This window comes from Mauremys mutica, chromosome 3, assembly GCF_020497125.1.
Source record: "Mauremys mutica isolate MM-2020 ecotype Southern chromosome 3, ASM2049712v1, whole genome shotgun sequence".
Taxonomy (NCBI): Eukaryota; Metazoa; Chordata; order Testudines; family Geoemydidae; genus Mauremys; species Mauremys mutica.
In genome coordinates this window covers 102236009-102256715 of record NC_059074.1, presented here as the reverse complement: position 1 = coordinate 102256715, position 20707 = coordinate 102236009, and the positions used below count along the sequence as shown (strand labels likewise).

The following is a 20707-nucleotide window of genomic DNA, read 5'->3' as shown; positions in this document are numbered from 1 at the left end:
ACAGATGATACATAATTTTATTAGGCACATTTACTTAACAGCAATGAACAAGATTCGCTACCACATTTGTTTCCCCCTTCCTCCCTCATCTTGTTACCGCCGTTGTTCTCCATGACTTTTCAAATAACTCCCACTGGTTCAGGACACTCTAGAATCCATAAGATATTATACAAACATGCCAATTCATGTTTGCAAGTATTCCTTTAACTGCCTTTTAACCAACAGCTGTACAGACATATTTCTCTTTTCATTTGCTTAAAGATACATTTTTTAAATTTTTCCTCAGTGATTTTAGACTCAGTTTAGTTTCTCACATTTATTGAAGGCCAGACATGCTCTCTCTACCCTCACACACAACCTTCATTGATACAACTGTAAAAAACATTCTTATTTCACTTAATGCCTTTGGCTACCAGTAATTCATTCTGCCTTCTGACTGCTGGATATTCTTTTCCTCTACCAACCTTGACTGTATATTTACTGTTTGTTTCCCTTCCTCTGCCATTTCCACATGAAGACACAATGGCTGTTCCCAACTCCTTCCATTTCTTCCCTACACACAGGATAAAGGGTAGGCTGCTGTGCTTTAGCTATGATTTTTTTAGGGTGCTTTATTTTTGTTTCACATTTATGGATTTCATGTACTACGGATGTTCACAGTATATTTTTTTAATGACTCAAGTTAAGGTTGTACACCACCTGCGGCACCAAATATGCATTTTGTGTTAATTTCTGAAGGTTCAGAGGGGAAAATAGACATGTATACATTTATACATATTTATTGTAACTTTAAAAAGTAACATTTTCATTTACTTTAAGTATTCACCCCTCCTGTGTTCCATATGTGCATGTATTAAGAGGATAAATACTGGCTTTCAAGTCCAAAATTAATACTAATGAAATTACATGCCAGAGCCAAGCTCTGTTGCTTGTTAGCAGTTCTTGTCAGGATAATACTATTATACAGTACCAATATGACACAGGAGTTGGTTAGTCCTTCAGAAATAGCATGGTAATTACATTGCTTCACTTCGGCTCCAAGAAGATGATCTTTCCTTCACGGTCAGTCACCAGGAACAAGCTCATGCGATGGCTCCTTTTTCACATCCAACCAGTAGACAAGGGTTGCTTGTCTTTTCTACTGAGGCTTCTTCAGAATGTAAGCTTTTTCCATCACCTAAAGATGAAAGCTCATCGGCTATTATGCTTAGAAGCATATTCTCTTCAACATGACAGCAAGAAAACTTAAAATCTGGCATTTAGTTAAGAGAACTAAGAATATAACAAACCAACTTCTGCCCTCTGATACATGTATGCAGCTACCACTGATTTCAGTCTAGCCCTCTGCATATTACTTTATACACACACACTACAAGTAGGAACAAAAGTATCAGCAAGGGACTACACTTACATTGTTTCCAAATTAATTTGCAACTATACAATTTTAATTGTAATAGAAAAAGGGGAAAGGAATATAACAACAGGTATTAAGAGAGAGATTTTCCAAATTTTTATTTGTGCACATTCATCAAGTGAAAAAGGTAACTTTTACAGCTTCTTTGGTGCCCAATATTCAGCATACAAAAATGTAAAAGACTATTCACAAATAAAACACAAGCTCAAACTAAAAAAAAATGTTTGAAAGGTAGTGCACATCGTGACAGGTTTGCTAATGAATACACAGAAATTACTGCAAAAATAAATAGAACGTCTTTTTAAAAGCAGCAATTTCATATCTTGTAAACTTTTGTTTTTACAATACAGCACTGTTCAAAATAAAATCCAAAGGGACTGGAGTTTACACTGTGGCCATGAACAAGTAAAAGAGTCTGTATTTCCTCAGCTATTGTTGGTCCAGTTTTCCTTTTTTGCTTTTAGTCCAATGTGCAGCAGTCTTTAAAGGTGCTTGGTTAGGGAACCTAACCATTAAGTGGTGAATTATAAAATTTCTTTCCTGCTTTCAAACACGAATGGGTAAATCTGTTCCACAGCACTGGCAACAGCCTTTACGTTTGGCCCTGAGACATTTAAAAAAATGGAGAGAAGAGGGAGAAAAAGTCAGGGCATTAAAAAGGCAAGAACGTAACAGTACCTCAAAAACCTTTCAGAAGATATTAGCTGGCACAACTTTACACTGTAGACACACCTTTTTTCATATCCAAGAAAGTTACTAAGTACTTAGAGGAAGAAAATAATATGCAACCTCTAAAGCCTGTAATGACATTTGAACTGGTTGTTGACTAGATTAGAAATTAATAACTCCGTATCTGTCACTTTTATCTCAAAAGAAATGATATACTGTCTAGTACACTGGAACAGACGAATCCCAGAAAGAGCATACCATATGCCTTCTGATTTGCTACTGTCCTCAGAACCTGTGTACCCACAGCAAAGGATGGCCACTTCAATTTCTCATTTCACTGAGCTAACAAAGGAAACTATTTGTAAGTGATGGATTTTAACCTAACTATGTCTCATAGTTATTAGACGGTTCAGTACAACAACAACTTGATGGTCTGTAACTTTGTAGTTTGGCTTATTGAATACCTCTGTCATCAACCTCAGGACACTTTAGCCCAAGATCTGGTTCTCTCCTCCAACGTGAAGCATCCTCAGTTTATCATCTAAACTGATTTACTGATGCTTTGGAGAAGGAAATGGAGACTGAGCTGGTAATGTCTGCTGATGGCACTAAGTCACTGTGTAACAAACTATGAAGGCTGCAAATGATTGAGCAGAATGATAAATAAAATTAATCTTGGATAGGCGCTTACTGTGTACTGACCAAAATAGTCAACTTTTCAACCACACTGATAGCGTGTGAACTTGTGATTTCCTCTGAGGAAAACTATTTTGGAGACTCAAAAAGGGTCTGCCTAATTTGCAGCAGTATTTAAAAAAAAAAGTATAGAAAATACAACTAAAATTGTATCAAATGCTAGCATGCCCCCATTTAGGAGTATAGCCAACTTTTGGTGACCCGATATTGTGTCTGTGGACTTTCTCAATGAAGATGATTAAATGGGAGATTTGGGAACATGCCTGCCCTTTATGCCTTTAAAAAGCCCTTCCTAAAGGTATTTTGGATTGTGTAGGTGGAAAACCCAGAATTACTTACCCCAGAAGGGAAAAGAGTTAGAAAGGAATTCATTAATTTATTCAAAATTTTGCAATCCATAAAGCCTTCTGGGTCACCCAATGAAAACAGCCAGTATTTTTAGGCAAAATAAAGATAAGGACAATAATATTTCAGACAACTTATATAATTCACTGCCTCTCAAAGTCAGTCTCAAATATCATAGCTGAATTTTTAATGGCCTGCATAATTTTAAAACCATTAATAAAATCTGTATAAATGAAAACTAGGACAAGGGTAATCAAGTCACATGTTTCATGGCATAAACTGATCACTGCTGGGGTCCCTTTTTGCCTCATGGATAACACTGCCAGTTTGGCTGAGTGAATTTGGGGATGGTTTTTGGCCTTCCTGTAAAGCACAGCTATTGACCACTGTCAGAGACAGGATACCTGACTTAATGAACTAATGGTTTCACCAGGAAGGAGAAGAGGACTCCAGAAGTTTCTTCCTAATGTAGTGATCTTTAAAGAGATCACAAATCGTTGTATGTCCTATTTATGTGCAAATTTCAAGACACATTATTTTGGTGCTTTTTTGTACATTTATGAAAATAAGAAAATGGACCAGGAAGAGGATCCTTCTCATATTTTCAAACCTTGTGAGGATTATACGAGACCTATCAGTCCACATACTCTGCTTTCCAGGCACCCACTACTTAATGCACTGCATCTCCCTCCAATTTGTCTGCTACCACAGAAATAGGAAGTTCTAGAGAGCAATGCCCAGTAACATCCAGCAGGCTGTGGAAAGCAGAAAGAGCATGAGCAGGTAAATGGGTCTTGCAAGGATAGTAGTGATTCTCCCAAGGTTGAAGACCTGGAAGGGACCCTCCACAGCAAGACAGAGGATTGTGGAGGTTAGCACAGGGAGAGACGAGAGACAGAAGTTGAGGAAACCCAACACTCATTTTAGGGGAAGAAAAGCTGGAACTGATGACACTTCCACCAGCTTCCTCATTTATTTTTCTCTCCATCGAACCTGCAACTCTCTCCACCCACATCATTTTTTAAAAAAAAGTATTTCTCTTGAATTTTAATAGAGATTCTTAGTTATGAAATACAAATAGTTAAATCACAGTTCAATAAGTTGGCTGCATTTCTGTGGAACATTAAAGCTTCTCATTTATCTGAAAAGTAATTTTTCTTCTCTGTTTGGCTGTTACTAGTTCAAATTAGCTTGCTGGAACATTTACATTTTTGGTAGGTTTCCAATTTGGATGTTTGCAGGTTTTAGCTATAATGATTGCAGTTAAAAGAAATGTATTCTATAAAATGTTAGATATTTGTAAGGATCCCATATCCCATCCCCCCCAATACAAGTGTCCCTAAGCATTATTTAAGATACCAATATCTTATCTGTCATTTTCAACCAACAGAAATTTAGTATGGGATAATTCCATATCATGAGTGTTGAAGTTCTATTTTAATTTCCGACAGTTTTTGAATCTTTTTTATTCATGTTTTCCACCCCCATTTTAGCAGGTGTTGTATTTGCTCTCAGCTGATGTTTGTGCATATCTGGGAAACACAGTAAAGTCCTTCTTGAGATATGGGGCAGAAGATGCCAAGTAGGAATAGAGGGGAATGGGAAAGGTGGCACAAAGCCTCCAAGAAATATATTTAATTTCAGGACCAAAGTCAACAAAAGCGTTCCAATGACTGAGGAAATCCGTTAGATGTCTGGTATCTAGGAAGAGGTTTCCACACAACTATTTAGTTGTTTGTTTCATTTTAAGTTTCCAGCCAAGGTTGTGTGTAATGCTTCCACCCAAAAGAAGCAGGAGGATGTTTACCCAAGCATTTGATAGACTAGGACCAAAACCTGAAATAGGGAAATCTCTAACACCCCCTAGATGTTGGTTACAGGATTATGCTGCCATTTTATACTGGCTGTGCCTCTCTAGTCTCAAGGTGCATGCCTGTGATAGGAACTGTTGCTTAAACAGCAGTAGTTTATGGGACTGTACAGAAGAAAAATGAGAAGGAAGGTTAAAGTTTTAGAATTTGTAATTAAACAAGCAAATATCCTCAGTCTCTGGTATATAAGCTCAGTTTCCTCATATGCCTCATCTCCTCAGAAACTGACTACATCCACATGTATAAAACAAACGTATTTGATCTGCTGGGAGTTTTACATTCTCCCACAGTTATTCAGGCATTTTCACTGAAAGACAAATTATCTGGCAGTATTAAGTACAAATGAAATCTCACATGCCTGTCTCTCTGTTGCTTTGAAAGTCTAACTGAACTCCCATGAAAGAAAGTAAGTTAAATATTTATTTTGGCATCATAAAGTACCCGTTACTGTGATACTTCCTGTTGAAAAAATCTGTAAGGTAGCTCTGAGAGGTTTTATTCTGTAGCACACTGCAGGATGAAGCTCCGGTTCATAACTAGAAAACAGAAAAGATTGTCAAAGACACGTCTACATTTGCTAATAAAAAAACTGATACATTGAAGAAAAAGATAAGAATTCTCTTAAGACCTACTGTACCTAGCATGAGGTCTATTATTCTTCGTAAATTCTGGCAATCTGATTTCAAAGGGCATGTTGCACACCGCTAAAACATTGACAACCTTAAAATCTGTGAAAATTACCTTTTGGAGAGAGAAAGAGAACAAGAATGAGAAATGTTATGATATCTGATATGGAAAAGATATCATCTGACAATAATTTGGATTATTTCAACCAATAAAACCCTGTGTTTAACACAAAGCTGATAAGAGTAGGAATCCAAACAGAACTAGCGTAAATTTTTAAATACCTTAGTTCTGAACTATCTTTGTAATCCAATAACTTGTCTAACAAAACAAAAAAAGAAACCCAAACACACAATTGCCTTCTCATGTAGATTCAATTACATTTAGAATGAACATGCAAGGTCTATATCACTGTAGTAAGCACTTGTAACTAAGTTAAAAATTAACTAAACCAAATTATTCACGAAACACCAAAATAAATTACAAACCAAGCTTTCCCATGTCGTGTTACTAGAACTCACTAAGGTGATACATAATTAGTTCATATTAACAGTTTATCATTGTTTTATTTAACAGTTTCTCCCACAGTTAAGAATAAAAAAGAAAATGAGAGAAAATTTGTTTGTTTGCTTTCTCCAGTGGCTAGTACAGAGAAAGCCATTTCCTTTTTCTTTTTGAAACAAAAAGCTAAACTGCTGGTTTCCAATAGACTTTTAGCCATCCACAGACACAAAATGCTACAATATGGCGGTAACATGCCTGCAGTGAATTACCAGCAAAGCCAATGCAATAGTGGGAGATTTTCCTGAAACTGTTAACACAGACATGACCAATGAAGAACCATTTTTGCTCAAACTTTGGGGGGTGGGGAGGAGAGACGGGGGAAATTAAAAAAAAAATAAAAATCGCAGCCTGAGAATAAGTCTACCAAATTTCAGTTTGAACAATTAAATTACAAGCAGATGAAAATGACCCCTTAGAATTGAAATGCTTGTGCAATATTAATTAGACATCAACATGTGCTCTGCCTACAACGTTCACTCTTACAATAAAGTTAAGCCACATTAATCTGTTTCTGCACATAAATGAACCTGTTTATTTCCTATAAAGCCATTACTAAAGCTTTGCATGGGTATATATTTCATTCAGGGCCGGCTCCAGGCACCAGCTTACCAAGCAAGTGCTTGGGGCAGCCACTCCGGAGTGGGGTGGCACTTTCAAGGATTTGGTGGCAATTCGGCGAAGGGTCCCTCACTCCTGCTCGGAGCGAAGGACCTCCCCCTGAATTGCCGCAGATTGCGATCGCGGCTTTTTTTTTTTTTTTTTTTTTGGGCTGCTTGGGGCCGCAAAGCCCCTAGAGCCGGTCCTGATTTCATTTGACTTAATTCAATATTCTGCTCCATCATTTTCACTTTTATATGATATTCAATACTTAATAGCCCCATAACTCAGTTTTTCAGTTTGATTTAATGCACTCAGGATAGTAAGAGTTGCTGTGGGCTGACTGCCCACCTCTAAAATTTGGTGGCCATTTTATATGCTAAGCAACCTTGGAAGTAGGCCATTCTTACTTTCGAATCATCACTCAGATGTCTAGCTACTTGTAGCTAGATGTAACTGACCCAAGCTCAGGCAAGAAGGAGTTCCACTTTGTAAGTTCTAAGTTAGCAGTAAATTCTGGTCCCGGTGCACAGTCTGACTAACTAGACTATAGCAACTTGCTTTAGTTTAATTAAAAAAAAAAAAATCAAACTTGTAGCAGTTAGGAGTTGTTCACCATAATGGCTATCCTAAAACTAGATCCACTGGGAAAATGCCATTCATCATATTTTACAAATGGATGGGGCAAATTTCTACTTTTCTTCACTGCAATCCTTTTAAAGATTTTGAGTATAAGGAGGCCATTATATATATATATATATATATATATATATATGCAGGTGGTTAATTTACCCAATCTCTTGAAACAAATTTCTGCTCATGAGCTGATAAGAAAGCATGATGCTGAACTACCATGTGGGAGCCCCAAATATACTGAAATAAATACAATCTCCAGATAACCTGCACTGCTACACAATGAGAATTTGAATGAGAAAATGCTGGTTATGAAATTGTTATAGCACCTCTTCTGCTGACCAGCAGTTCTGAAAGGTCCAAACATGCTAGTCCCTATCAAGAGAAATTTGTTCACCCCAAAAAGAGAAGGTTATTATCAAAAGGATCAATACCTGAAAACCTAGTTTCTGCAAAGTACGAGCTAATCGTCTGGCACCAAATTTAGCTTCTTCTTCACTATAATTTAAAGGAGAGAAATAATAAGCGACTAGTTTTACTAATAGCTACTGCAATAAAACTAAAATGTTAAGATGTGTACATACACACGTTCACATACTTACATATGCAATCACACCAAAAACTATATTAAAAAAACATTAAAATGCAAAGTCAAGTGAAGAAGTGCCAGCATTAAGGTAGCCTGTACATATGAAATCAGCCCCCTAAGGCATATGCATTATGACAGCGTTTTCCAAACAGCAGGTCCCGACCCACCAGTGAGTCTTGGAAAGCATCTAGGTGGGTCACTTGTGGCCCAGAGGTGCTCTCCCCACCTGCACTTTCACTTCCCTTGGTGGAAGGCAGCAGTGTAGGGAGAGGGATTTGGGCAGCTGCAGCAGGAGGAAGCAGCTGAAGCAAGAATTGGACAGTCAGCAGCCTGGTAGTGATCGCGGCCCAGCTGCAGAGAGAGAGGGGCCGGCTGAGGCTGCAGGATGGGGAAAGCAAGAGCAAGGGGACTAGGGGGAGCTGAGCAGGGGGCTGGGGGAGTAGGAAATTGGAGGGCTGAGAAAGGGAGGCAGGGGAAAGAGGGGGGTAATGGTGAGTCCCCCCAAAAAGACAAAATGCATTTGATGGGTTGCCTTAGTAAAAAGTTTGGGAATCACTGTATTATGTTACAGTCTTCAATTACACAATCAATATTTTCCACAGGACCCTTGCTTCATTCAGTTCACAGAATGGACCTGCTCTCGGGATAAATCTGTGTATTGAAGGAGACTGTTGTCTGTAGAACCCTGCTTCATTTCAGTCCCTTTGCCCAGCCAGTCCCAGTCCCCCTGTCCCAAGTCCCAGATTCCACCCCTCCTCTCCGCCAGCCTGCAATTTCAGTCTCCCTCCCTCTGGCTCGTTGTCCCAATCTAGTCCCTTGTCCCCTCTGCATTGGAGTCAGGCAGCAACCTGCTCCACGCTGCCTGGTCCCAAGCAGGTGGTCATGGAAAACACAAGAGAGACAGGCTCCCAGTTCAGGTGCCAGGACCCAGACCTGGCACAGCCCACAGCAATTGCAGGGAAAGTCCTGCTCAGTTTTGGGCTGGAGTATGCCAAGTGCAGACCAATTCTTCAGGGAATGTACCGGCTAAAATTGAAGAAGCGTCTATTGAGAATGTGCAAATGGAGATTCTCCCCCCACCCCCCCCCAGAGTTTAGAACTTGGCCAAATTTGGATGGATTTTCACAGGGACAGCAAAGAATATTTCCCTGACACAAAGTACCCCATTTCCCCACACTCCAATTTCAAGTCATTGCTCCAAAGCATGGAGATGCTAGAGTATTTCAAAAGTTTGCCAGACTTTTTTTTTTTTAAATGTATGTAAAACATGTATTTTTTCCCTAGTGTCATTCTCAGAAATAATGGCTGAACTGTTTTAGTTGAAATTTTCAAAAAAAATTCAGCCTGAAGCAGACATTCAACACAAAAAAATTATGCCCAAAGGGTTAAAGTTTGGCAAAATTATAAGCAACTGAAAACAGGCTCTTATAATGGGAACTGTCGTACATCCTTCATAATAGATGGTTGTACCAAATCTGTCAATAATATATGCAATAGATTTCATGACAATAAGTGGTATTTATCAATGTCATATACAAAAGTTTCATCCAGGAACAACAATTTTTTCCTTCTCCTACAAAAGAGGAAATTTACCTTGTGGCTCCTGTGCAAATAACTTTTCCTGAGGACCAAATTGTGGCCGTAATCCTAGGTTTCCTAAGCTTCATTAATACTTTCTGAAAGAATTAGAAGAAAAATAGGTTTTAGTGTATGTGTGATTTCATACTGAAAAAACAAGTATAAAACTAATAAAATACTTCCTTTATTCTATTTTAGCCTTGAGGACTGTTCCTTCCTTGCCTTCAGAAGCTAAATCAATATCAACTCCTGAGAAGAGCAAAATAAACCTGAAGTATCTTAGCCAATGAGCAAGTATTAAAGTAACAGGTTAGCTGGTGGCTCAAGTGAACAGAAATTATTTAAAAAAACTTTTTTAAGGCTGGTAGCATTGTGCTAAAATCATCTTCTCCTGTCATTATGACCACATCACTGCTCTGACTCGTTCCACTAATTGTCTCCTTCTGCACAAATTCAAACTTCTTGATCTCATCTGCAGAGTTTTACACAACTTCACTGTGTCTACATTTCAGATCTCATTTTCTTTTGCTTCCCCAAGCATCCTTCCTCTAATTCCCTCTTGATTTCCAACTGTGTTTGTCTCCTCCTCTAACCTGCGAAGCTGCCCATTCTTTCACACCATATACCTGGAAGAGTCTCCCTACATCAGTATACCTAGCACCTCACTATTTTAGGAAGGCAGCAAGCTGGTCCCTGGGTTCAAAAAGTTTGAGAAACACTGGATTAGATGACCCAAACTCATCTTTCTCCCTGTTTATTTTAATATTAGGTGAGTGTGCCGGAAACAAACTGCACAGGTTTAATTTCACAACATTTCGTATGGCTTCAAAGCACTGCAATATTTGTCTCCTCAAATTTAGTATCAAAGAACAGATACAAGCCTGGCAAACTTGAACATGAAAGAAACTGGAAGAAGTCAAAGAGATGAGAATCCAGCCATTCTAAACACAGTTCTGCTACAATAACTATGAAATTCACACTGCCAACTATATCCACCATATGGATATTGACAGAGCTCTAAATTGATAAACATGTGTAAAAGTTAGTCTAGTTTGGCATTTGAGATATGTTAAATTTCTTACCCCAACATCACGCTTGTAGATCACATTTGCTCCCTCTAATGCAATCTTCCTCAAGTTTAAATGACATCTTGTTCTAAAAACACACACTACATTTGTGATTAAAATGTCCAATGCAACATCACTGTCTGCATCCATTGGGGTGGTTGAAAACTCAGATTCCCCACCAGCACACCATGAAGATCACATTCTGAAAAAGAAAACAATATAATTAAAAATACTGTGTCACACAGTTCTCTAAAAACATCCCTTTCATGTACCTTAGTTCCTTAATTGACATTGTCTTAGAATCTGGAACTGAAGAATAAATTTTATGCCATTCTGACTCATTTATAGTCTTGTGTTAACCACAACGTTTTGCATCCTGTATATCAGAAAACAGGAAATCTATTGCTTATTCAAACTCACATTTCAATACAGTGAAACCAACTTATCAGAAATAGTCATGAAAGAACTAATTATATATAAAAACTGAAAAAAAAGGAATAAGCTATCTTAATTATAGTATGCTGTTCTTTCAACAAAAATATTTTTAAAAGCTGAATATGAAGATGAATTAGGATTTCTATGAAACAAAGGAAAAGTTTTATAGCACCTACCAGTGATAACCTTTCCTCAATTCCTTCCTCAAATCAGTGCAGGATAGATTTAGACATAAGGAAAAATTTGTTTCTCTTGACTATTTCGATTAATAATGATTACATGGATAAAATTTAATTCCAAATATAAGGATCAAATATTTGCCAAAGTTTATGCTTTGGAAATATAAGCCTACTCATTGCCTTTGAAACTGTAAGATATGCACAAAACATGCATACACCAAAAGAATAAACAGACTTTCAAAGTATTTTTTATCCTTAAATTAGCTTTCCTGTGTATAGTCAATGCCATGAACGAACAGGGAGGAAAGACACTTGATTAGGGATCAGGGATGGGGCAGGCTGTTGGGGCACAGGGCTGCGGGCTCTGGAGTGGGGCTGGGAGGCTTGGGGTACAAGAGGAGGCTCTGAGCTGGGATCGAGGGGTCTGGAGGGCGGGAGGGAGATCAGAGCTGTGGCAGGGGCTTGGAGCGTGCGGGGGGGGTGCCCAGGGGTACAGGCTCCAGGCAGCGCTTACTGCAAGCAGCTCCCGGAAGCATGCCCCCCGCCTCCAGCTCCAAGGTGCAGCCAGGTGGCTCTGCGCACTGTCCTGTCCACAAGCGCCACCCCTGCAGCTCCACTGGCAGGGAACTGTGTGGAGCAGAGCAAGCCCCCGATCCTGCTCCCTGGCTGGATCAAGACAAACCCCCGACCCCGCTCCCCAGCGGGAGCTGAGGGCCAGATTAAATGGTCGGACGGGTCGAATGAGGCCCACGGGCAGTAATTTGCCCACCGTTGGACTACAATAGAAAAATAAACTTTCACCATTTGATGGTTAAAAGTAGTTCCTGTTTTATGCCAGAAACTACTTCAGAATCTTCTCTCCTACAAACAACACATACTAGCATATTAGAGAGAGAAGGTGAGTCTGGTAACATCTTTTAGTGGACCAACTTCTGTCATACTTAAGGATTGTTCAGTTTCTCATTTGTGAAAATCAGTCCAACACAACTAAAATAAACTAACTCTGAAACCTCCCCGAGTTCAAGTGCTCTACTAGTAATACATTGAACGTTCATTTCCCAGTGCAGACCTGTTTTTTTTTTTTAAAACTAATTATTTCAACACAATTTTGCCACTAACAATTAAAATTCAAATAGAACTATTCAATGACAGCGTCAATGTTTTTTGTCATTTTTACCAGCATACACCCATCCTCCCTAAAATTGGATAGGAAAGTCAGCTCCTTTGCTTCAAAAAACAAAACTAAAAGACCCCCACAAAACCAGAGAGGAGGAAGGGGAAGGAAGAGAGAAGATATATATCTAAGGATATATCAACACGATAGTTGGGACCATGCCTTCCAGTCTAGAGGACAGATAAAAACTAGGTCCACTTGAGCTAGCGTGCTAACAATTGCGGTGTTGCCATTGTGGCATGGGCTAATCACCTGAGCCCAGGCGTGCATAACCCTCCTGGTCCAAGGTCAGATGACTAGCCAATGCCACAACAATGTCTCCACGGCTATTTTTAGCATGTGCTCCACTGAACTCAGACCCAGGAGATCAGGAGTGTCTGAGCTCGGGTGATTAGCCACTGCCACAAAGTGTACACTGCTATTCATTGTGCTAGCTTGAGTGGAGCTAGCACATATCTGTCTATCTGGGTGGGAAGCATGCTTCAACCTGCAGTGTAGACATACACTAAGGGTCTCACTGAAGCACTGCAATTTATTTTCGTAACTTTTTACCAGTATAGAAAAGTAAAAAATTTAATGCTGCTTGTTAGGAAAATCCTTGAAATATTACCGGCTGGCAAAATGGGCAAGAATTTGGCAAGGAAAGATTCAAAAGCTAAAGCAGACCACAACTCAAGAGATGGAGGCCACAGTTAAGGTTAAGATTTTGTCAAGGTTATTTTTAGCAAAAGTCACATACAGGTCACAGGAAAAAGAAAAATTAATGGAAGCCTAAGCCTCCCAGCACAGAGATGGCAGCCTGAGCCTCACCACCCAGGACTGATAGCCCGAGTCCTGAAGTCATGGAGGTAACAAAAAAATCACGGAATCCGTGACCTCCTTGACAGACTTGTAAGCCTTAGCCACAGTACATCAAATCACTGTTGATCCATTCGCTGAAAATCCTGTAACACCTCATACTGAATGAGCACAACAAACAGCAAAGAATATAATGAAAGAAAAGCAGTCAGCCTTAAGATAAATTCTCTATACTGATTTGTTTTATCAAAAAAGCAGGAGGCCATGAGACGAGAAACTGCCACATGTAAAAGGAGACCATCATATACACTCCCTTGCTAAATGAAATACAGAGGTAAGATCAAAATATTTATTAGAAATAAGCAAGAGGGAAACCAAAATTGTTAGTATCAACTTTTCCACCTAAGCACTTTTAATGTTAATTTGCCATGCATTCTTGGTCTCCTACCACATGGCACCCTGCCACAATTTCTGACCAATAGTCTTCTCAGACACATCTTGAGTGGAGGACTACAGCTGGATAACAACAGAGAAGCAGAAGCAAAAGAGAACCATCATATAGTAGTGACACATTGAAATGCAGATGTGTTTTACATATGGAACTGGCTGCTGTGTGATCATTGTCTATTTCACTGTGCAGCTGGCTCCCTATCTGAAACATTATGTCATAGCTCTTGGCTTATCCGAAGAAAAAGGAGGCAGTGGGGAGAGAGTAAAAGAATCAAAGGAAAGGCAAAAGAATAGTGAGAAATAGGAAAAAAGCACAGAAGAAACAAACAGAAGATGATATACGGTGTGGAGGAGAAAGAAAAACGGTAACTAATATTTTTCTACTGAGAACTATACATATCCCTAAACTTACTAATGCCTTATCAGGTCTGTTTTTGATGGCCTATTACAGTATAATGCTTATTTAACCACACCACAGCAGCTGTTAAATAATATAACTGCTTTCCTGAGAGATGCCTCCAACTCTTTATCACAAAACACCCATCTTTTAGAAGTAAATGCCAGCTATATGATAGAAGTGGTTAAGAACAGTGGGTACAGGGTGGAGAGATTACAAAAACAGACAATCCACAAGCTCAGTGTGGGAGCTGAAAATTCCCAGCAAGAACACTAATATACTGTGGGGCCCAGCCAATCAGAGTGATTTCATCCACAAGAATATCATAAAGAACAATTATATGTGCAGATCTGCACCTATTTTCCTCAGTAGTATCCTGAAAGCTCAGATGATGCAAAGCACATAACTGGTAATTTCAAAATGAATTGTAACTATCACTTTATAAATGTAGTCTACAGCTTGTGACAGATATTGGTAAAAAGTGACATTTGTTATACAAGCAATATCTGTGCCCAATGTAAAAGACTGAAAACCACTTTCCACTCCACTGGTTGAACAAACAAACAAACTTGAACATTTAATATTTCAGTGTTGCGGGTTTACACAGTAAACTACTTCAGATGTTTAATACTGATTTAAGTTCCGTCATTAACAGCAGCATGTTGAACAATCTATTTAATACAAAATATTATTACTTTAGTGTCCTTTCAGAATATGAACCCACAAGAGTCAGGAATTTCATAGCTGGAGTTCTTGTTCACCCTTTGTTACATATGCATAATGATTAGGTCTTTCATTACATGATCTAATGACATTGAATAAAACAAGCGAGTTCCCTTTTGTGGTGTCAAAGGCGGGGGGGGGGGGGGAGCTGTCACTGTCTCAGTAACAGTCCAAGAAGTTGGATAAAGAGGAAATCTAAAACAAAATCTTCAGACATTCATTTTAGTACAGTATAACATTATACTGAGAACAATGAAAATTTTGATTCTGGGGAAATGAAGTCTGGTGGGCCACTGTCCTTCAAGACAGAAATACAGATTCAGCTGCATGGTTATTCCTTTTTAAGAAAAGGGCAAATCAAGAATCTTAACAAGAGGAAAGATGTAAACATATATTCAGAGTTATATATAACTGTTCTTTAAATTATACATAACATATTTGAGCAGCAGCATGGTCCAGTGAACATGGTCCAGACAGGGGGCAGCACACGATAGGGTAAAATCCTGACCCCAGTGAAGTCAATGATCCACCTCTAATATCTATCCCTAACTCTGCCACTGACATGCTATATGACCTTGGGCAAATCACTTAATCAATGTACCTCAGCTTTTCTATCTTTAAAATGAGGATAAAAGTGCTTATATACCTTTGGTAAAGCACTTTTTGAGATCACTCAACAAATAGCTTTATAGAGCTTGCTATTATTACTCCAGATATAGCAACTATACTTGTAAAGGAATGGGAACAAAGTGTCCAGTTCTTTCTAATTGTGCATTTATTATTTATTAATTATTATTATAGGCCAAATTTCTAAACCTGCCCTATTAGATTCCACTAGATTTTGTTGATTAGCTCTGTTCATGAACTTTCCTACCTAAAAGTATTAAAAAGATACTGTCAACTTAAAGAGTATTGCAACATTGTGCCAGTGTTTGAGAAGCACTAGTTAGTGTGCTTATTATTGTCCTAGCTTAGAAAAATGCCAAAGGTGAACGGCCTATTTTGGGGAAAGCAAATTCGATATTATGTTTTTCACTTTTAATAACCTAAAATATTGGTAGCACATGCACAGAAACATTTTAAATAATACTTAACCTGACGTTATTTTAACTGATAAAGCTACTACCTTAAGATAGGTAGAAACAATTAATAAAAGTTCAAACCAGTCTGTAATACATGGACACCTGTCATAGATTTACTGATGACAAGCCTTAAGGTCTTTCAGCATCTTGACACTATAAAGTACTGCAAGGGAATTAGCTGATGTAAGGGAATAGCTACTCATGGTTTATGGTGTTTCCAGAGTCTTTTAATGGGGGAAATGACACACTCTTACTTTTATGGAGATACCAGTCTTGCTCTGCAAGCGACTTTGGCCTCAGTCCCACAATTGGATCTGTGTGGAAAGACCACTGTGTAGTTGCAGAGTTCACCCATGCAGCTCTGAATGCAAAAGTAGGGCCTTCATAGGCTGTTAACTAATAATGGTACTATCAGTCTATTATACCAACATCCATGTGATGAAATGATTAAAACTACAACATTTACTTTGTATGATAGAAATAAAGCTGTAATCGAATGCTTTAGGTTTGCTTTCTTTTGTAAATAAAGACTTAGGTTCTACTTGGACATTATTTTACCTAAATGCTGAGGTGTTCCTTAAAACATAATGACGGTCTGAATTCAGCAGAAAACATTCCTGGCCTGAGTAAGCCTTGGGGGATGCAGATGTTGGCTTCACAATAGTCTGTTTTATTTAAGGGAAAGGTTAGCTTCCCACAGGAAAAAAAACAAAAAAACACCAAATCACAAAAGCTCCCTAAACCTCTAGCTCTGTGGCAGGAAGTTGGGAAGCTACTCTGGGCAGAGAGCTTCCCAACCAACTACTAAGCTATGCAGCTCTCAAATCTTAGGGCCAGTATGTCCCTTGGCCCGCGTCACTTCCAGCAGCTCCCATTGGCCTGGAGCAGCGAACTGTGGCCACTGGGAGCCACGACTGGCCGAACCTGCGGACTTGGCAGGTAAACAAACCGGCCTGGCCTGCCAGCGGCTTTCCCTGCATAAGCAGCGAAACAAGTTTGGGAACCACTGCCCTATACTATACAGATTTCACGGGGGAGACCAGATTTCATGGGGGAGACAACATTTCGTGGTCCGACACATTTTTCATGGCCATGAATTCGGTAGGGTCCTACCTATGAGCTATGCAGCGCTGGTGAAGGATTGATGTTTCCTAATATTTCAGAGCCGCATAGCTTACTAGTTGGCTGGGAAGCTCTCTGCCATCCTTACTTCTGCGCTGCTGCTGGCAGCAGCGCTGCCTTCAGAGTTGGGTAGCTGAAGAGCGGCAGCAGCTGGCCAGGAGCCCAGCTCTGAAGGCAGCACCGCTGCCTGCAGCAGCACTGAAGTAAGGGTAGCAGTGCCACAACTCCCCACCCCCCCACACCCAGTAATCTTGTGACTCCCCCCCACTCCACTCCTTTTTGGGTCAGGACCCCTACAATTACAACACTGTGAAATTTCAGATTTAAATAGCTGAAATCATGAAATTTACGATTTTTAAAATCCTACATCTATTAAATTGACCAAAACGGACTGTGAATTTGGTAGGACCCTACTCATAGGAGTTCCAGTAGCATTTGTATAATGCCTCTATAGTCTCAGCAGGGAGATGGTTTAAGAGTCCAATTTCTTGCACACTAAAAACAAACTTTAGAAGAGGAGGGTGAACCTTTCCAACTTCACCTGATTGGTGGTCTGGTGTATGTTTTTGTGTGCGTGTATGTAATATGTATATCACAATCTCTTTCACACACCCAGAGTTGTCACACAGTGGTTCCTCTTAGTTTCCTAATTAGATGACTGTCAGTCAGCCAGGTACATAAGGATACCAGATGATAGTTATTTTGTCTCTCAATATCATAACTATCACAAGACATGGCTGTCAAGCTGGACAGAGGAAAATTGTTTCCTCTGATCAAAGATGGCCATTGTAATGCCTAAAGTAATATTTTGTTTGTACTGTATCTCATTTCCCTCCCTTGTGTTTGGTGTGTTGTGTTTATATTGATTTTTGGTCTTTATAGATTGTAAGCTTTTAGGGCGGAGTCTGCGTGTTTGTACAGCACCTACCCCACAGGGGCATTGGTTCCTACTGAGGCCTTTCAGTGCTGCTGCATACAACTATTATTGCTTGTATCCACTACCAAGAAAGTATTTCCTCTTTTGAGCTGGTGATTCTCTACAGGTTCACAGTTTAGGAAACTCACTGCATCCAAGACCTGTTGCTCCTAGGTTAATTTTTCCTTTTACACTTACATAGCAGCACAAAATGGTTAACATGAGCCACCTATTTTTCTGTTAGGGACATTGTCAGGAACTTTAGGTCCCCAATCTAGGTTTTGGAAGGAAAGGAGGCGTTATAAAGCCTATTATTTATAGAAATATTTTCATTAAATGTATAAAAAAATAGCTTCAAAAGCTTTTTATAAAAGTTGTGTTAAATATTCCTTTGCAGTAGTTGCTGCAATGTCTAGGCTGGATTATGCTGCTGCATCAGAACGAAAAATAAAACTGACTAGATTCTTGTTTTGGGACAAACTGAATGAGGTACAAAACATAAATGAACATAAATAGAGAAACGTAAGTAATCATTTTTAGCAATGATTTGTTTTTTAAACTTAGCCAAAATCTTTTCATTGAAACATATGAATGTTAGATTTTTACTTAACTTTCGTTAAACTACAAAGCATAGATTTCAGGCCTAAATCATTTGACAGTTTCCATTTCACAACGCTGATCACTGGGGATAGATTCTATATCTAGTTTAACATGTCACCACCAAGGGTTAATCTAACCAACAAATGTTATTTTAGGAACTTACAAAAAACAGACTTTGAGGGGGGGGGGGGAGGGTTGGTTAACTATTTGCCATTTTGAGGAGCCTCTACTGGTTGCCAGGAAACAGTGTTTCCCATGGAGGATGCTCTTGTCTCGTTCTCCTCCGCCTTACTTTCCCCTTCCCCTGGAGAGGGGCAGGGGGAGGATGCGGGGCTGGCCAAGGGTTTGAACTACGTTCTGCGCACACACCGTTACTTCTGCAGCTTTCGGGGCAGAGGCAGGGGCAGGGGCGGGGGAGGGCCCAGACACCGCCCGGATCTGCCCCACACCGCCCAGAAAGGAACCACTAGGCGAGAGCGGACGCGGGAGCGCCACGGGGCTGAGGAGCCCGAGCCCTGCGCCCCCGCTCCGCAGGGGGCAGCACCCACAGGCGCCTTTATTGGGGTATCGGGCCCAGACTGGCGCCCCCCGGCCGCCCCCCCCGCGGCACCTGCCTGCCAGGCCCCCTGCAGCCGCCCCCGCGCCCCGGCCCCGGCCCCGCAGCGCCCGCCCCCAGCGCCAGACCCTCCCCGGCCAGCGCCGCGGCTGAGTGGCGGCGGCGGCTGCAGTTACCGCGTGGGCCGGCGGTTGAGTGTCCCCGGCTCCGCCGCGCGCGGCCCGGTTGCTACGCGCCCCGTCGCTCTCGCTCTTTGTTGTTCCGGGTCCCGGGCCCTGTCCCCGCGACAATAAACATCGCAAAACGCGGCGGCCATAGAGACGGCTCCGGCTAGAACGGCCGCCGGAAGTGCCACGAGGGCCGCGCTGGCCGCGCGCTTCCGAGTTTTCTCTCCTCCCTCCCTCGCGCTGGGCAGCCCAGAGCAGCGTGCGCGTGGGGACGTTTGCGGGGCGGGGCTTGGAGGGGGGAGGAGCCGAGCGTCCTGTTCAGGGCAGGGCGGGCTCGAGCCTTTTTACCCTCTTCTGCAGCCGGAGCTGCGCCTGGGCTGCTAGTGGCGGCGCGTGCGAGCGCCCAGGCTCCGTTCCCTGCCCAGCAGCGCGCGAGAGCAATGCTTGGGCGGCGCAAGTCACTTGGGCTGCAGCTGTTTGCTCCCCCCAGCCGGGTTATAATCGGGCGGGCGGGCAGCATCTGTCCCAGCCTGGCCCCCTGCTGCCTTTGGTTGTTCCAGGTGTTTTGCAAAGTGGTTTTATCCAACGAGTTTGCCGCTGCCCTTTTAACTTCAGTGTCATTTCCAAATGTGTGTGTTGTGTGGTTGGAGATGTGGTGTTGGTCCCAAGATATTAGAGACACAAGGTGGATGAGGGAATGTCTTTTATTAGACCAGCTTCTGCTGGTGAGAGAGACCAGCTTTTGAGCAACTCAGCGCCCTTCATCAGGTCAAGCTCAAAAGCTGGTCTCTCACCAGCAGAAGTTGGCCCAATAAAAGATATTACCTCACCCACCCTGTCTCTCTAACTTCCAGATCAGGTCTAAATTTACACCACGGTGACATGAGAGAGAGAGAGGAGCCTGGATTTTATTTTGTTTTGTTTGGTTTTAAATTTGTCTGGTCAAGAAAAGCATCTGGAAAGTGGAACTTCTAAGAGGTTTACATGTGACTGCAGCTAGCAGAAAATGTTACTGCTTACAGCCTGACAGGCTTCACTATTGTGAAAGATATGGCCTGTGGCTATGCACATAAAGAGCGTGATTGCACTATATTCAATCTCCCAAAACATACTTTCAGTCACATACATTGCTCTTTAAAATGTAACTTAAGAACACGTAATAGCAGAAAAACTAGATTAATAGGTGTATTCCAATAATGTCTGTTGGCAGGGGGCTACTTATGATTATGGTGTAGTGGTTAGAAAACTTGGCAGTCAAGACTCCTGGATTTTGTTCACAGTTCTGAAATGGACTTGAAATGTGACCCTGGAGAAAGTCACTTAACCTCTCTGTACCTCAGATTACCTCCTTGTAATATGGATATGATACTACTTCATAGTGGAGTCAACAACCTTAATTTTGTAAAGCATTTTGAGAACCCTTGTCTGAAAGGTACTACACAGTGCAATGTATTGCTCTTA

General features: G+C 40.8%; 1 protein-coding gene across 3 annotated transcripts; it reads right to left on the bottom strand.

Annotated features, from left to right (window-relative positions):
• TBPL1 (TATA-box binding protein like 1) lies at window positions 1–19509 on the bottom strand. Of its 3 annotated transcripts, none has more exons than XM_045011307.1 (7): window positions 19256–19506; window positions 10663–10849; window positions 9596–9678; window positions 7848–7911; window positions 5633–5736; window positions 5437–5531; window positions 1–2018 (listed from the first exon to the last, which is right to left on the bottom strand). In XM_045011307.1, the coding sequence occupies exons 2-7, from the start codon at window positions 10795–10797 to the stop codon at window positions 1939–1941; spliced, it is 561 nt and encodes a 186-aa protein (XP_044867242.1). In that variant the 5' UTR covers window positions 10798–10849; window positions 19256–19506; the 3' UTR covers window positions 1–1938. The 3 variants fall into 3 exon arrangements, 2 of the variants coding, with proteins under 2 accessions (XP_044867242.1, XP_044867243.1); XM_045011308.1 differs by lacking the exon at window positions 19256–19506 and adding an exon at window positions 16444–16550; XR_006578360.1 differs by having other exon boundaries at window positions 5354–5531; window positions 19256–19509.
• Window positions 19510–20707: the final 1198 nt, after the last annotated feature.

What these genes read in the sequence shown, in the direction of transcription:
- TBPL1 (XM_045011307.1), bottom strand. Translation starts at nt 10,797, where the DNA reads ATGGATGCAGACAGTGATGTTGCATTGGACATTTTAATCACAAATGTA. An exon ending in TGCAGAAACTAGGTTTTCAG is followed by an intron (nt 5,737 to 7,847) that starts GTATTGATCCTT and finishes TCTCTCCAAAAG; the next exon opens with GTAATTTTCACAGATTTTAA. An exon ending in AATAATAGACCTCATGCTAG is followed by an intron (nt 5,532 to 5,632) that starts GTACAGTAGGTC and finishes TCTGTTTTCTAG; the next exon opens with TTATGAACCGGAGCTTCATC.